This window comes from Ranitomeya imitator, chromosome 1 (assembly GCF_032444005.1).
Source record: "Ranitomeya imitator isolate aRanImi1 chromosome 1, aRanImi1.pri, whole genome shotgun sequence".
In the NCBI taxonomy this organism is placed as follows: Eukaryota; Metazoa; Chordata; class Amphibia; order Anura; family Dendrobatidae; genus Ranitomeya; species Ranitomeya imitator.
Window position 1 is genome coordinate 904028952 of NC_091282.1, and position 18554 is coordinate 904047505.

General features: G+C 43.2%; 1 protein-coding gene across 2 annotated transcripts in view; it reads right to left on the reverse strand.

Annotated features, from left to right (window-relative positions):
- The window catches only part of LOC138654087 (UDP-glucuronosyltransferase 2A2-like), a 142176-nt gene that overhangs the window by 15430 nt on the left and 108192 nt on the right, over positions 1–18554 (reverse strand). For both annotated transcript variants that reach the window (XM_069743388.1, XM_069743389.1), the window contains one exon: positions 715–863. In XM_069743388.1, coding sequence (XP_069599489.1) covers positions 715–863 — 149 coding nt within the window. The remainder of the gene's footprint in view (positions 1–714; positions 864–18554) is intronic.

The following is an 18554-nucleotide window of genomic DNA, read 5'->3' on the forward strand; positions in this document are numbered from 1 at the left end:
TAGTCTTGGTCAAGGGATGAAAACATTAGATATGTCCCGAAAACTTAAGCATGATCATCGTACTGTTAAGAGATTTGTGGCTGATTCTGAGCACAGACATGTTCGTGCTGACAAAGGCATAATGAGGAAGGTTTCTGCCAGGCAAGTTCATCGGATTAAGAGAGCAGCTGCTAAAAAGCCATTACAAATCAGCAAACAGATATTTGAAGCTGTTGGTGCCTCTGGAGTCCCTCGAACCTCAAGGTATAGGATCCTGCAAAAGCTTGCTTTGGTTCATAAACCTACTATTCGGCCACCCCTGAACAGTGTTCACAAGCCGAAATGGTTGCAGTGGGCCCAGACATACTTGAAGAAAAGGCAATAGATCATCAGACAGGGGAATCGACCACAGAGCAACAAGTTGGCAAATCGAATCCCAGAACTACGGCATGAATGGAGCGCTGCAGCCACCACTCGCTATTCACTGAGCTGTGACTCGAGACACTCCGGCACCACCCCTGAGACTGAAAGAGAGAGCCTGCCAGGAGGAATAAAGTTCATTATCTCCCAGCAGCAGTGTCTGAACACTATTAACCTGCAGGTTATTTTACTTGACACGTTCCCTTTAATGTGTCTGTAGGGAGTTTTTCTTAGCGTATATTCTAAATTTAACAAACAAATCAGATATGAACAGGTGTCTCATTTGTGCATAAGAAAAGTCAACGTTGCACTTACCTCTGGCAAAGGCTTTGCTGGTTTACAGTGAAGGCCCCCTACAAACTCAAAGTTAGGCAGAAGTGGTCGGGGATATTCAAAATCCCAATATGTCCGAATGAGCCAAATTTCAGCTTTCCCCATTATTTCACATAATGTTGTTGGCCGACCTAATAAAGCAAAATAGTGACGACATGTATTACATAATTATAGGAATACAGACTTTAATAATACTGATTCTATAGAGCATTTTATCTATAACTTGTTGAGACTAAAGGTCCCCATACTTAATGGAATGTGTAAAGAATGTAGCTACTTGATCTATCATTAAAAGAATGATCGTAATGCTGACACAGCCATACATACAGTGGGGCAAAAAAGTATTTAGTCAGTCAGCAATAGTGCAAGTTCCACCACTTAAAAAGATGAGAGGCATCTGTAATTTACATCATAGGTAGACCTCAACTATGGGAGACAAACTGAGAAAAAAAAATCCAGAAAATCACATTGTCTGTTTTTTAATCATTTTTTTTGCATATTATGGTGGAAAATAAGTATTTGGTCAGAAACAAAATTTCATCTCAATACTTTGTAATATATCCTTTGTTGGCAATGACAGAGGTCAAACGTTTTCTGTAAGTCTTCACAAGGTTGCCACACACTGTTGTTGGTATGTTGGCCCATTCCTCCATGCAGATCTCCTCTAGAGCAGTGATGTTTTTGGCTTTTCGCTTGGCAACACAGACTTTCAACTCCCTCCAAAGGTTTTCTATAGGGTTGAGATCTGGAGACTGGCTAGGCCACTCCAGGACCTTGAAATGCTTCTTACGAAGCCACTCCTTCGTTGCCCTGGCTGTGTGCTTTGGATCATTGTCATGTTGAAAGACCCAGCCACGTTTCATCTTCAATGCCCTTGCTGATGGAAGGAGGTTTGCACTCAAAATCTCACGATACATGGCCCCATTCATTCTTTCATGTACCCGGATCAGTCGTCCTGGCCCCTTTGCAGAGAAACAGCCCCAAAGCATGATGTTTCCACCACCATGCTTTACAGTAGGTATGGTGTTTGATGGATGCAACTCAGTATTCTTTTTCCTCCAAACACGACAAGTTGTGTTTCTACCAAACAGTTCCAGTTTGGTTTCATCAGACCATAGGACATTCTCCCAAAACTCCTCTGGATCATCCAAATGCTCTCTAGCAAACTTCAGACGGGCCCGGACATGTACTGGCTTAAGCAGTGGAACACGTCTGGCACTGCAGGATCGGAGTCCATGGTGGCGTAGTGTGTTACTTATGGTAGGCCTTGTTACATTGGTCCCAGCTCTCTGCAGTTCATTCACTAGGTCCCCCCGCGTGGTTCTGGGATTTTTGCTCACCGTTCTTGTGATCATTCTGACCCCACGGGGTGGGATTTTGTGTGGAGCCCCAGATTGAGGGAGATTATCAGTGGTCTTCTATGTCTTCCATTTTCTAATTATTGCTCCCACTGTTGATTTCTTCACTCCAAGCTGGTTGGCTATTGCAGATTCAGTCTTCCCAGCCTGGTGCAGGGCTACAATTGGAGTTTGGAGTCAGACTGGTTGAGGGTGTGCACAGGTGTCTTTTTATACTGATAACAAGTTTAACCCTTATCCGGCTGAATAGGTACAATTGTAACTATTCCGTTTTAAAATTGCAATAACTTTTTTTTGAAAAGACGTAGAGGGCTGAAATTTCGTGACATCTCTACATTTTTGGTCCAGAATATATTGGCCAAATTTCAATAAAATATCTCCACCCGCTTCCGAGATAAGGGGTCGAGATCTTTTTGCATCCATAACAAGCTGCATAGGTACAAATGTACCTCATATATTTTGAATGAAGATAATGCAAGGGAAAAAGCATACATTTTTTTTTAATGATAATGCTATTTAACTATTATAAACAAGTAAAAAACTGTTCATTTACATTATAAAAGAAAATGTAAGAAACTTTTTTTTATTGATTTTCTTTGCAAGTAATGCATGTTGGCTTTGCTACAGAGTGTTCATCGCAAATGGGTTTCACACAAACCACACAAGACTTTCTAGTCTTGCGTTGTTTTCGCCTCAGGTCTCTGCAGACATAGCAACTACCAACAACAGGGGAGGGTCCACGACTACCATGAGGTATTTTGGGGCCAGCTGCTGGCTGCGATGCTACCACAATGCATCGTCCAAGCACCATTTCTACTGCACCTCGAAGAAAATGGTTTCTCATTATCATTTTGTTTGTACTACGATCTTCAATTGCAATCATACACAGCTGATTTGCGAGATCTTTCAGGAACTTTCTTCGTTGATCCTTTGCCCTGAAGCTTGGATTGTGTTCTCTGTAGATGATGTAGGATGCTAACCCACTGACATCAATCATATTGTAGAAAAATGCCAAAGTCCAACGTGATGTTCGTCGTTTCACAGTGTACTCTCCCAACATTTTATCCATAACATCAACGCCACCTTTTGTTATGTTGTAGTATTTTATTATCTCTGGCTTGGCTGCTAGTGTCTCTTCAACTTCTCCCGTCATGTGCATAGATGATAGAAGCACGACTGATTTGTTCTTCTTTGGTACATATGAACAGACTGTTGCATCATGATTGTAGGCAAAATTTGTCGAGTATACAGGCCTTTCTTTGGCAGGCTGCATGTTGTTAGGTAGGAACCTTTTGTTTTTTCTCACTGTACCAACTAGTGTCATGTTCCAGGAGTTCAATACCTTAGCTAGTTCCATGGTTGTAAAGAAGTTATCGGTGGTGACATTTCTTCCAGAGCCTTTATACGAGCTCACTAGGTCCAATACTGTTCGTTCTCCAATGTTTACTTGTCGAGGACCATCAGTTGGTTTCCCAGTGTAGAGCTGACCTTGTAAAGGGTAGGCATTTGATGAGTCACAAGCCCAGAAAATCTTTATGCCATATTTAGCTGGTTTTGAAGGTATATACTGGGTAAATTTAGTATGACCTCTAAATGGAAATAATTGCTCGTCGACGGTGATACAATGATATGGCTTGTAGGCTCTCTCCAGATTACTGTTCAGCATTGTCCAGATGTCCCGTATTGGTGCAGCTTTATCTGTTTGCACACGTTCTGCACGTGTATTTTCGTTGTCAAACCTGATAAATCTGAGTATCATCTTGAAGCGGTCACGAGACATGGCTGCACGTATAAGAGGCAGAGCAGCAACATTCCACATTTCCTCCAGATTCTCTTTGTTGGCTCTGTGCACACCAGCAGCAATCAGTATGCCCAAAAATGCATGAAGTTCAGTTTCAGTAAATTGCTTGAATGTTTTTTGTGGTGGCCGTTTGGAAGAATCAGGAAAACGTTGTACCAGTTCGTTGTTGTAAGCATCACAAACTCTCTTGGCCTTTCGATTCGTTTCCCGTAATATGATGTCACACATCTCGGGAGTCATGATGGACTTGAATAGCTCTTTTGCTGTATATAGGTTGCTGATTGCTGCAGGGCCACCTCTTTGTCGTAGGACATTACGAGATTTTGTTTGTGCATTTGGCAGTGGATTACTGCACCATTGAGTTTCATCCTTAGCAGTCCAAATGTCGCCTGCACTTTGAGGCACAGAATCATCCTCAACACTTTCGTCTGATTCGTATTCATTTTCATGCTCTATGACCATTTCTTGTTCAATGTCTGAATCTTCTTCAGTAACATCCACTTGTGGTACATAGTTTTCATCATCAGATGGAACATATGGTTCATCCTCATGCTCAGAATCAGATTCTTCTAGCATTCGCATTATTTCGTCAGACGTAAATCTGTAAATATGAAAAAATGTAAAATAAATAATTTTCCGAAATACTACATTATTGGCTTTTCACAAAATTATACTAACCTGCAAACACGTTTTCTTGGATTATGGCGGAAACTAGATCCAGCATTACTATCACTCATGATGACTTGCTAGATGAATTTTGGCTTCGTATTTTGTGCTGAATATAAATAAAACATCGTAAAACAATATGTAGATACTAATTATTATCCATTTTTCGTATAAAAATTATACCTATAGTGATAAGTTTCATACAAAATATATGTAAGCCAAGTCCAGGCTGAAAGACAATTTGACTGTTCTGTCCCCACATAATGAGAATAAAGGTATAACTGGCTGTTAGATGCTGTGAGACTTTCCTACCTTCGTTTCCAAGAAATTGAAGACTTCACAAGCCTAGAAATGTGTGCTCACAGCAATGAGATGAACAGCAAAATGGCTAATGAGAGGAGGGAGGCAGGAAGACAAGTAGAAGCCACTCCCAGTTTGAATTAACTTAATTGACAGCAACATAAGTGACCAGTAACAACACTGAACAATAGATATCAGCATAACATTTGTAGCTGAATGAACTTTAGTTTCTGAAACTAAGTAAAGTCTTCCCACAGTGGAGGTATATGTGAAGGTACAATTGTACCTATGCAGCCTGTTAAGGTTGTAAAATTATGCAGCCTGACAAGGGTTAAACAGGTGCCATTACTACAGGTAATGAGTGGAGGAAAGAGGAGACTCTTAAAGAAGAAGTTACAGGTCTGTGAGAGCCAGAAATCTTGATTGTTTGTTTCTGACCAAATACTTATTTTCCACCATAATATGCAAAAAAAATGATAAAAAAACAGACAATGTGATTTTCTGGATTTTTTTTTCTCAGTTTGTCTCCCATAGTTGAGGTCTACCTATGATGTAAATTACAGACGCCTCTCATCTTTTTAAGTGGTGGAACTTGCACTATTGCTGACTGACTAAATACTTTTTTGCCCCACTGTATTTTAGTTCATATTGCCCATTACAGTCGATCAACATGGCAACACATGTTCTATGACACCAGAGGATTAAGGATCAATCTTTCTGGGAATATTCTTTGAACAGATACAGCAAATGACGGTCCACCATATGCTTAGCTGCTTCTTCACACACAGTGGATTTTTGGCTAGATCCGTGATGGCGAACCTATGACATGCGTGTCAGCACTGACACATGTAGCCATTTTCAATGACACGCGGCCTCATACAGAGAAGTATAGGGCCACATGCCGAGAAGGACATTTCATCCTCGGCTCCTGCACGGCCAGGAGCAGTAGCCGAGGATAGAGATGGACGAACCTAAACAGTAGAGTTTGGCAACAGTACCGAACACCGGGTGTTTATCGCGCTGTCATGTGCTTGGCAGCACAGCAAACACCGCTTCTGATCGGCAGTGAAACCATCCCCGCCGGTCAGGAAGCCGCGGTTCCAACGCTGTCAAAAGATAGCGTGAGCGCTCAGCTGTGATCCGAGGTATAAAGTTTACCTCCGGTCACTGGTGTCAGCTGATGGAACTACTGATCCCATCATCCCACACCTGCAGCCGCTAATAACAGTGAGAGCAAGAACGGCAAATGGTAGTATTTATGCTAGTAGTTTTTTTGGGCGAATTTTGACACACCAAGCTCAAAAGGTTGATGAACTGAATCCTCAAGATGGAAAAAGGTCCAGTAGTGCAGATTATGTCCTGATTAAATATATTATTTGCTGGTTTTCCCTCCAATTCTGGACCTATTTATTTCTTTAGACTATTCTCCCAATGAAAGATCCCTCATGGACAAATGATCTTTCTTGAAAAGAAAAATCTTTCATCCCACATTTAACAAAAAGAAAACCCACACACGGAGAATTTAAATTCAAATGTTGATGGTCTGTGACTGGTCAATTAAAACGATTGTTAAATCTTCAGATTTAACGACGAACATTTGTTTTGCTTGAAATCATTTATTTTCATCAACTTTAATCCAATGTGCATGGGTGATGTAAGTAGTTGGAATTGTTTTTCAAAAGATGAAATGTTAAAACAACTTATCTGCTTTTAAAAGATGAAAACGTGCTTTTACTCACTCACTTAGAGTCGCCATACAAATTAGATGTACAAACAATGATTTTGCAGTTCCCCATCTAAGCCGATTCTTCCATACATCGGGGGCGCTCTATCGGCTGAGTGCTCCTGTGTTCTCTATGAGAAATATAGCTGGCTGGCAGGTCAGTCAGCAGCTTTTCTCCTCAATTCAATCAGCAGTCCGAATTCTGACATGCCCGAACAACTTCTTCCCTAAAATCAGTTGGCCGGAGCCCCATACACATTAGACTTTCGAAAATGTCGATATTGGCCAAGATTAGTCTAACATATATGGGTTCTTTAGGTAGCATTTCAAGATTTCTGCGTGAAGCATCTTTCCTCTGGTGCTTGGGTTATAGACCACACTAATGCAGGACAAACTAATCAAAATTAATTGTCAATAATAGTTTGTTATGGACATAGGATACTAACATGAGTGCTAATGTAGAACTTAAAGGGAATTTATCACCAGTTTTTGCTACCTCATCTGAGAGCAGCATGATCTAGGCAAAGAGACCCTGTGTCACTTAGTTTACTGGGTTCTGTAGTTCTGACACAATCAGAGTTCTTAGATTTAGCAATGTAGCAGAGCTGAGTAAGATAACTACGCTCACACCAGGCTCTCAGTGTACATAACTATAGAGAGTGAACTGCTTATCACAGGAGGGGGAAGAGTCGGACTAGCATGCACAGGATGCTGCTGTTGATGTAGTGCATACAATGATAATCACAAGGTGATAAAACCTTCAGAATACGTAAACAACAAAAACAGCACACAGCCTGACGTGATACATCCTTGAAATCTGTGTTTTAACCCCTGCCTCATGCTGTCCTCAGATTACAAAGCAAAAACCTGCTGACAGATTTCCTTTATTCTTAAACATTAATTTTTCACCTTATGACAATGCTGACAGGCTGGACCTTTTTCCCAGAGAATTATCAGAATCAAAGGAGATAGAGACTTTGAACAGAAAATATAGCTCTTCACATATTGATTGCTCAGGAGCATAAGTTAGAAAAGGCATATACAAGTCAACATCTATCTAGCTACAATATCTCTCTTTGATTTTGCTGCCATGGGTTGTGACTACTCCAATATTTGATTAGCACACAGATGAGGCCCATCACTGTTACACAGGAGCCCTCACTGTCCTACTTGTTTCATTACGCACATACACATCATGTTCTCTGGAGTTCAAGGGGATGAAAAAAATGATCAAAACTTTTTTATGCAAAGGCATTTGTTGCCATTTTTTAAGCTTTTTTTACTTTCTTATTAATTGCTATGAGTGAAAAATGCTGCAGAAACGCTGAAAGAAATGATATGCTGCAGATATAAAAACGCTATATATATATATATAAAATCAAAAAAGGAGTTGAGGCAGCACACCAAACTGTAGTAATAAAGTGCTCTTTAATAGCCCATGAGGCGCCATTTCGGTCCCAAGTGTGGACCTTTCTCAAGCTACTTGAGAAAGGTCCACACTTGGGACCGAAATGTCGCAGCATGGGCTCTTAAAGAGCACTTTATTACTACAGTTTGGTGTGCTGCCTCAACTACTTTTTTTATTCTATATACAAGGACTGGTATGTGCCTGTGAGGCTTCACACCCTTCCTCTTTTTTATTTGTGCTGTAACTTGTCTTTTTTCTTATATGCCGTATATATACACTGCTCAAAAAAATAAAGGGAACACTTAAACAACAGAATATAACTCCAAGTTGAATCAAACTTCTGTGAAATCAAACTGTCCACTTAGGAAGCAACATTTGCTTGACAATCAATTTCACATGATGTTGTGGAAATGGAATAGACAAAAATTGGAAATTATTGGCAATTATCAAGACACACTCAATAAAGGAGTGGTCCTGCAGGTGGGGACCACAGACCACATCTCAATACCGATGCTTTCTGGCTGATGTTTTGGTCACTTTTGAATGTTGGTTGTGCTTTCACACTCGTGGTAGCATGAGATGGACTCTACAACCCACACAAGTGGCTCAGGTAGTGCAGCTCATCCAGGATGGGCACATCAATGCGAGCTGTGGAAAGAAGGTTTGCTGTGTCTGTCAGCGTAGTGTCCAGAGGCTGGAGGCACTACTAGGAGACAGGCGAGTAAACCAGTAGATGTGGAGGGGGACATAGGAGGGCAACAACCCAGCACCAGGACTGTTATCTCAGCCTTTGTGCAAGGAGGAACAAGAGGAGCACTGCCAGAGCCCTGCAAAATGACCTCCAGCAGGCTACAAATGTGCATGTGTCTGCACAAATGGTTAGAAACTGACTCCATGAGGATGGCCTGAGTGCCCTACGTCTGCAGAAGGGGATTGTGCTCACAGCCCAACACCGTGCAGGACGCTTGGCATTTGCCACAAATTGGCAAATTCGCCACTGGTGCCCTGTGCTCTTCACAGATGAAAGCAGGTTCACACTGAGCACATGTGACAGACGTGACAGAGTCTGGAGACGCCATGGAGGGTGATCTGCTGCCTGCAACATCCTTCAGCATAACCGGTTTGGCAGTGGGTCAGTAATGGTGTGGGGTGGCATTTCTTTGGAGGGCCGCACAGCCCTCCATGTGCTCGCTAGAGGTAGCCTGACTGTCATTAGATACCGAGATGAGATCCACAGACCCCTAGTGTGACCATATGCTGGTGCGATTGGCCCTGGGTTCCTCATAATGCAGGACAATGCCAGACCTCATGTGACTGGAGTGTGTCAGCAATTCCCGCAAGATGAAGGAAATTAAGTTATGGACTGGCCCTCCCGTTCCTCACACCTGAATCCGATTGAACACATCTGGGACATTATGTCTCGCACCATCCACCAACGTCACGTTGCACCACAGACTGTCCAGGAGTTGGCAGATGCTTTAGTCCAGGTCTGGGAGGAGATACCTCAGGAGACCATCCACCGCCTCATCAGGAGCATGCCCAGGCATAGTAGGCAGGTCATACTGGCACATGGAGGCCACACACACTACTGAGCATCATTTCCTTGTCTTGAGGGATTTCCATTGAAGTTGGATCAGCCTGTAACTTCATTTTCCACTTTGATTTTGAGCATCATTCCAACTCCAGACCTCCGTGGGATATTAGTTGTGATTAACGTTGATAATTTTAAGGTTTTATTGTTCTTAACACATTCACTATGTAATGAATAAACATGGAATATTTCATTCAGTGATATCTAAGATGTGGGATTTTAGTGTTCCATGTATTATTTTTGAGCAGTGTATATATGTATATATATATATATATATATATATATATATATGGAAAAGGCTAGCGCGTTATTGATACCTACCCAGTACTTCACTGTAATATTGATTCCAGATTGGTACGATAAGACATCTTGAGATAAATAGAAAATGGTATTTTTCAATTTTTCCACAGAAGACATTTTATCAGAGAGCTCAGTCATTGTCCCTGGCACATAAGAATGTGGTGTTGGGATGTGACTGCAATGTATTTCTATCACATTACCGAATGAGAACCTAAAGGAATAGATGAATGGGATTCCAATGAGCTCAGGAATAAGTTCACCGCAGGGAGCCAAGGGGTCAGCAACCAGGTTGTCAAACTTCTCCTCCTTTAGTCTATTTAGTAATACCTTGTTCTTTATAATACCATCACACACCAGCCGTTCTACCTCCACCGAGTCCACTATTCCCTTATATATGCGTATAAACACTAGACAAATGTCCTGAACATCAATAGGGAGGACAAAAAACTCCAAATAGCATAATCACCACAATAAGCGGGTATAAACAAACCACAAATGAGTATAATCCTATAATAAATATTTATTTTATTGCAATATATCAAAATAACAAAACCAATAAAATGAGAGCCACTAGAAACCAGTATACAGGACACAAAGTGACCAGCACAATACGCCAATAATACAAATTTAAATACAAATAGTTACTCAATACCCTGTGAATTACATATAGAAAAATAGCTAGACAAAATGTCTGTGCAAATAGATGTACTTTATAGCTGAGAAATCACATGATTTATAAAGTGCATAGTGCATGAAGCATAGAGGGCCTAAACAGGCAATAAAACAGTGAAATCAAGCTAAAAGAAAGGCAGGCATGATATACTTACTAAGTCAAAATAGGCTAGGTGCTGGTAACAGTAAGACTATCGCAGCTGACATCCGGCACTATGTGCCAGGAGTGATCACGGACCGCTCCTGCCACATTAACCTCCGGCACACTGCGATAAAAGATGATCACAGTGTTCCGGCGGTATAGGGCAGCATCGTGCAGGGAGGTGGCTCCCTGCATGCTTCCCTGAGACCCTCGGAGCAACGTGATGTGATCGTGTTGCTTCGAGGGTCTCCTACCTCCTCCTCAGAGCAAGCGCTTGCAATCATCCCTGCAGTGCCTGTCAGATCGCTGATCTGACACAGTGCTCTGCAAAGCCCCCTGGGGCAATGTCATAAAGTAAAAAAATATATATTCACACATGTAAAAAAAAATATATTTATATATTGTTCCCATAAATACATTTCTTTATCTAAAAAAAACAAAAAAACAATAAAAGTACACATATTTAGTATCACCGCGTCCATGATGACCCGACCTATAAAACTGTCCCACTAGTTAACCCCTTCAGTGATCACCGTGAAAAAAACAAAAAAAGAACGAGGCAAAAAGCAACGCTTTATTATCATACCGCCGAACAAAAAGTGGAATAACACACGATCAAAAAAGACAGATATAAATAACCATGGTATCGCTGAAAACGTCATCTTGTCCTGCAAAAAAAGACCCACCTGTTGTGAATTCTGTTGTCGGGCTCCCTCCTGTGGTCATGAATGGTACTTCGGCTGGTTCTGTCCATGGACTTCCTCTGGTGGGTGTTTCTGAGTTTCCTTCCACAGGTGACGAGGTTAATTCGTTAGCTGGCTGCTCTATTTAGCTCCACTTGGATCTTTGCTCCATGCCACCTGTCAATGTTCCAGTATTGGTCTAGTTCACTCCTGGATCGTTCTTGTGACCTGTCTTCCCAGCAGAAGTTAAGTTCCTGCTTGTTTTTCTTTGGTTTGCTATTTTTCTGTCCAGCTTGGTATTTTTATTGTTGTCTTGCTTGCTGGAAGCTCTGGGACGCAGAGGGAGCACCTCCGCACCGTGAGTCGGTGCGGAGGGTCTTTTTGCACCCTCTGCGTGGTCTTTTTGTAGGTTTTTGTGCTGACCGCAAAGTAACCTTTCCTATCCTCGGTCTGTTCAGTTAGTCGGGCCTCACTTTGCTAAATCTATTTAATCTCTGTGTTTGTATTTTCATCTTTACTCACAGTCATTATATGTGGGGGGCTGCCTTTTCCTTTGGGGAATTTCTCTGAGGCAAGGTAGGCTTTATTTTTCTATCTTCAGGGCTAGCTAGTTCCTTAGGCTGTGCCGAGTTGCATAGGGAGCGTTAGGAGCAATCCACGGCTATTTCTAGTGTGCGTGATAGGATTAGGGATTGCGGTCAGCAGAGTTCCCACGTCCCAGAGCTCGTCCTTATTATCAGTAACTATCAGGTCATTCCGTGTGCTCTTAACCACCAGGTCCATTATTGTCCTGACCACCAGGTCATAACAGTACAGGTGGCCCAAAGTACTAATGCATCTCAATAGAGGGATAAGAGAAGTTCTGAGACCATTTTTTTTCTTCTTTGCAGTGTGTTTTGTCTCTCTTTTCCCCTTTACCTCTGGGTGGTTCAGGACACAGGTGTAAACATGGACATTCAAGGTCTGTCCTCTTGGATGGATAATCTCACTACAAGGGTACAAAACATTCATGATTTTGTGGTTCAGAATCTGATGTCAGAGCCTAGGATTCCAATTCCTGATTTGTTTTTTGGTGATAGATCTAAGTTCTTGAATTTCAAAAATAATTGTAAATTGTTTCTTGCCTTGAAACCTCGCTCCTCAGGTGACCCTGTTCAACAAGTAAAGATCATTATTTCTCTGTTACGTGGTGACCCTCAAGACTGGGCATTTTTCCTTGTGCCAGGAGATCCGGCATTGCGTGATGTTGATGCGTTTTTCCTGGCGCTTGGATTGCTTTATGACGAACCTAATTCAGTGGATCAGGCAGAGAAAATCTTGCTGGCTCTGTGTCAGGGTCAGGATGAAGAGGAGATATATTGTCAGAAGTTTAGAAAGTGGTCTGTGCTCACTCAGTGGAATGAATGTGCCCTGGCAGCAATCTTCAGAAAGGGTCTCTCTGAAGCCCTTAAGGATGTCATGGTGGGATTTCCCATGCATGCTGGTCTGAATGAGTCTATGTCTTTGGCCATTCAGATCGATCGACGCTTGCGTGAGCGTAAAGCTGTGCACCATTTAGCGGTACTATCTGAGCAGCCTGAGCATGGGCCTGAGCCTATGCAATGTGATAGGACTTTGACCAGGGCTGAACGGCAAGAACACAGATGTCGGAATGGGCTATGTTTTTACTGTGGTGATTCCACTCATGCTATCTCCGATTGTCCTAAGCGCACTAAGCGGTTCGCTAGGTCTGCCAACATTGGTACGGTACAGTCTAAATTTCTATTGTCCGTTACTCTGATTTGCTCTTTGTCATCCTATTCTGTTATGGCATTTGTGGATTCAGGCGCTGCCCTGAATTTGATGGACTTGGAGTATGCTAGGCGCTGTGGTTTTTTTCTTGGAGCCCTTGCAGTATCCTATTCCATTGAGAGGAATTGATGCTACGCCTTTGGCCAAGAATAAGCCTCAGTACTGGACCCAATTGACCATGTGCATGGCTCCTGCACAATAGGAGGATATCCGCTTTCTGGTGTTGCATAATCTGCATGATGTGGTCGTTTTGGGGTTGCCATGGCTACAGGTTCATAATCCAGTATTGGACTGGAAATCTATGTCTGTGTCCAGCTGGGGTTGCCAGGGGGTACATGGTGATGTTCCATTTTTGTCTATTTCGTCTTCCACTCCTTCTGAAGTTCCAGAGTTTTTGTCGGATTACCGGGATGTATTTGATGAGCCCAAAGCCAGTGCCCTACCTCCTCATAGGGATTGCGATTGTGCAATTAATTTGATTCCTGGTAGTAAGTTTCCTAAGGGCCGATTGTTCAATTTATCTGTGCCAGAACACGCCGCTATGCGGAGTTATATAAAGGAATCCTTGGAGAAAGGCCATATTCGCCCGTCATCATCACCGTTAGGAGCAGGGTTCTTTTTTGTGGCCAAGAAGGATGGTTCTTTGAGACCTTGTATTGATTACCGACTTCTTAATAAAATTACAGTCAAATTTCAGTATCCTTTGCCGTTGCTGTCTGATTTGTTTGCTCGTATTAAAGGGGCTAGTTGGTTCACCAAGATAGATCTTCGAGGGGCGTATAATCTTGTGCGTATTAAACAGGGCGATGAATGGAAAACAGCATTTAATACGCCCGAGGGCCATTTTGAGTACCTGGTTATGCCATTCGGGCTTTCCAATGCTCCATCAGTATTTCAGTCCTTTATGCATGACATCTTCCGAGAGTACCTGGATAAATTCCTGATTGTATATTTGGATGATATTTTGGTCTTTTCGGATGATTGGGAGTCTCATGTAAAGCAGGTCAGAATGGTGTTCCAGGTCCTTCGTGCGAATTCCTTGTTTGTGAAGGGGTCAAAGTGTCTCTTTGGAGTTCAGAAGGTTTCATTTTTGGGGTTCATTTTTTCCCCTTCTACTATCGAGATGGACCCTGTTAAAGTCCAGGCCATTTATGATTGGACTCAGCCGACATCTGTAAAGAGCCTGCAAAAGTTCCTGGGCTTTGCTAATTTTTATCGGCGCTTCATCGCTAATTTTTCTAGTGTTGCTAAACCGTTGACTGATTTAACCAAGAAGGGTGCTGATGTGGTCAATTGGTCTTCTGCAGCTGTAGAGGCTTTTCAGGAGTTGAAGCGTCGTTTTTCTTCTGCCCCTGTGTTGTGCCAGCCAGATGTTTCGCTCCCGTTTCAGGTTGAGGTTGATGCTTCTGAGATTGGAGCAGGGGCTGTTTTGTCGCAAAGAAGTTCTGATGGCTCGGTGATGAAGCCATGTGCTTTCTTTTCTAGAAAGTTTTCGCCTGCTGAGCATAATTTTGATGTTGGTAATCGAGAGTTGTTGGCCATGAAGTGGGCATTCGAGGAGTGGCGTCATTGGCTTGAAAGATCCAAGCATCGCGTGGTGGTCTTGACAGATCACAAGAATTTGACTTATCTTGAGTCTGCCAAACGGTTGAATCCGAGACAGGCTCGATGGTCGTTATTTTTCTCCCGTTTTGATTTTGTGGTTTCGTACCTTCCGGGCTCTAAGAATGTGAAGGCTGATGCCCTGTCAAGGAGTTTTGTGCCTGACTCTCCGGGTGTTACTGAGCTGGCGGGTATTCTCAAAGAGGGGGTAATTTTGTCTGCCATCTCCCCTGATTTGCGGCGGGTGCTGCAAAAATTTCAGGCTGATAGACCTGACCGTTGCCCAGCGGAGAAACTGTTTGTCCCTGATAGATGGACTAGTAGAGTTATCTCTGAGATTCATTGTTCAGTGTTGGCTGGGCATCCTGGAATCTTTGGTACCAGAGATTTGGTGGCTAGATCCTTTTGGTGGCCGTCTTTGTCATGGGATGTGCGTTCTTTTGTGCAGTCCTGTGGGACTTGTGCTCGGGCTAAGCCCTGCTGTTCTCGTGCCAGTGGGTTGCTTTTACCCTTGCCGGTCCCGAAAAGGCCCTGGACGCATATTTCTATGGATTTTATTTCGGATCTCCCCGTCTCTCAAAAGATGTCGGTCATTTGGGTGGTTTGTGATCGCTTTTCTAAGATGGTCCATTTGGTACCTTTGTCTAAATTGCCTTCCTCCACTGATTTGGTGCCATTATTTTTCCAGCATGTGGTTCGTTTACATGGTATCCCGGAGAACATCGTTTCTGACAGAGGTTCCCAGTTTGTTTCGAGGTTTTGGCGAGCCTTTTGTGCTAGGATGGGCATTGATTTGTCTTTTTCCTCGGCTTTCCATCCTCAGACAAATGGCCAAACCGAACGAACTAATCAAACTTTGGAAACATATCTGAGATGCTATGTTTCTGCTGATCAGGATGATTGGGTGTCCTTTTTGCCGTTGGCTGAGTTCGCCCTTAATAATTGGGCCAGCTCGGCTACTTTGGTTTCGCCATTTTTCTGCAATTCTGGTTTCCATCCTCGTTTCTCTTCAGGGCAGGTTGAGTCTTCGGACTGTCCTGGTGTAGATACTGTGGTGGATAGGTTGCAGCAAATTTGGACTCATGTGGTGGACAATTTGACATTGTCCCAGGAGAAGGCTCAACGTTTCGCTAACCGCCGGCGCTGTGTGGGTCCCCGACTTCGTGTTGGGGATTTGGTTTGGTTGTCGTCTCGTTATGTTCCTATGAAGGTTTCCTCTCTTAAGTTTAAGCCTCGTTTCATTGGTCCGTATAAGATTTCTGAGGTTATCAATCCTGTGTCATTTCGTTTGGCCCTTCCTGCTTCTTTTGCCATCCATAATGTGTTCCATAGGTCGTTGTTGCGGAGATACGTGGCGCCTGTGGTTCCATCCGTTGATCCTCCTGCCCCGGTGTTGGTTGAGGGGGAGTTGGAGTATGTGGTGGAGAAGATTTTGGATTCTCGTATTTCGAGACGGAAACTCCAGTACCTGGTCAAGTGGAAGGGTTATGGTCAGGAAGATAATTCCTGGGTTTTTGCCTCTGATGTTCATGCTGCCGATCTGGTTTGTGCCTTTCATTTGGCTCATCCTGGTCGGCCTGGGGGCTCTGGTGAGGGTTCGGTGACCCCTCCTCAAGGGGGGGGGTACTGTTGTGAATTCTGTTGTCGGGCTACCTCCTGTGGTCATGAATGGTACTTCGGCTGGTTCTGTCCATGGACTTCCTCTGGTGGGTGTTTCTGAGTTTCCTTCCACAGGTGACGAGGTTAATTCGTTAGCTGGCTGCTCTATTTAGCTCCACTTGGATCTTTGCTCCATGCCACCTGTCAATGTTCCAGTATTGGTCTAGTTCACTCCTGGATTGTTCTTGTGACCTGTCTTCCCAGCAGAAGTTAAGTTCCTGCTTGTTTTTCTTTGGTTTGCTATTTTTCTGTCCAGCTTGCTATTTTTATTGTTGTCTTGCTTGCTGGAAGCTCTGGGACGCAGAAGGAGCGCCTCCGCACCGTGAGTCGGTGCGGAGTTTCTTTTTGCGCCCTCTGCGTGGTCTTTTTGTAGGTTTTTGTGCTGACCGCAAAGCAACCTTTCCTATCCTCAGTCTGTTCAGTTAGTCGGGCCTCACTTTGCTAAATCTATTTCATCTCTGTGTTTGTATTTTCATCTTTACTCACAGTCATTATATGTGGGGGGCTGCCTTTTCCTTTGGGGAATTTCTCTGAGGCAAGGTAGGCTTTATTTTTCTATCTTCAGGGCTAGCTAGTTCCTTAGGCTGTGCCGAGTTGCATAGGGAGCGTTAGGAGCAATCCACGGCTATTTCTAGTGTGCGTGATAGGATTAGGGATTGTGGTCAGCAGAGTTCCCACGTCCCAGAGCACGTCCTTATTATCAGTAACTATCAGGTCATTCCGTGTGCTCTTAACCACCAGGTCCATTATTGTCCTGACCACCGGGTCATAACACCCACCATACAGCGTCATCAAAGAAAAAAGAAAAAAGTTATAGTCCTTAGAATAAAGCGATGCAAAAATAATTATTATTTCTATAAAATAGTTTTTATCGTATAAAAGCGCCAAAACATAACAAATTATATAAATGAGGTATCGCTGTAATCATACTGACCTGAAGAATAAAACTGCTTTACCAACATTACTAAACGTGGAACGATATAAACGCATCCCCAAAAAGAAATTCATGAACAGCTGGGTTTTGGTCATTCTGCCTCACAAAAATCGGAATAAAATGTGATTAAAAAAGTCACATGCCCGAAAATTGTACCAATAAAAACATCAACTCGTCCCGCAAAAAACAAGACCTCACATGACTCTGTGGAACAAAATATGTAAAAATTATAGCTCTCAAAATGTGGAGACGCAAAAACTATTTTTTGCAATAAAAAGCATCTTTTAGTGTGTGACGGCTGCCAATCATAAAAATCCGCTAAAAAACCCGCTATAAATAGTAAATCAAACCCCCCTTCATCACCCCCTTAGTTAGGGAAACATAATAAAATAAAAAAATGTATTTATTTCCATTTTCCCATTAGGGTTAGGGTTAGGGTTGGGGCTAGGGTTAGGGTTGGGGCTAGGGTTGCGGATAGGGTTGGGATTAGGGTTGGGGTTAGGGCTAGGGTTAGGGTTGGGGCTAGGGCTAGGGCTATGGTTGTGGATAGGGTTGGGGCTAGGGTTCTGGCTAGGGTTAGGGTTGGGGTTAGGGTTGGGGCTAGGGTTGGGGCTAGGGTTGGGGCTAGGGTTGGGGCTAGGGTTAGGGTTGGGGCTATGGTTAGGGCTAGGGTTGGGGCTAGGGTTAGGGTTGGGGCTAAAGTTAGGGTTAGGGTTGGGGCTAAAGTTAGGGTTAGGGTTTGGATTACATTTATGGTTGGGATTAGGGTTAGGGGTGTGTCAGGGTTAAGGGTGTGGTTAGGGTTATGGTTGGGATTAGGTTTAGGGGTGTGTTGGGGTTAGGGGTGTGTTGGGGTTAGGGGCATGTTCGGGTTAGGGGTGTGGTTAGGGTTATGGGTAGAGTTGGGATTAGGGTTAGGGGTGTGTTTGGGTTAGAGTTTCAGTTAGAATTGGGGGCTTCCACTGTTTAGGCACATCAAGGGCTCTCCAAACGCGACATGGCGTCCGATCTCAATTCCAGCCAATTCTGAGTTGAAAAAGACAGTGCTCCTTCCCTTCCGAGCTCTCCCGTGCACCCAAACAGGGGTTTACCCTATCATATGGGATATCCGCGTACTCAGGACAAATTGGACAACAACTTTCTGGGTCTAATTTCTCTTGTTACCCTTGGAAAAATAAAATTTTGGGGGGCT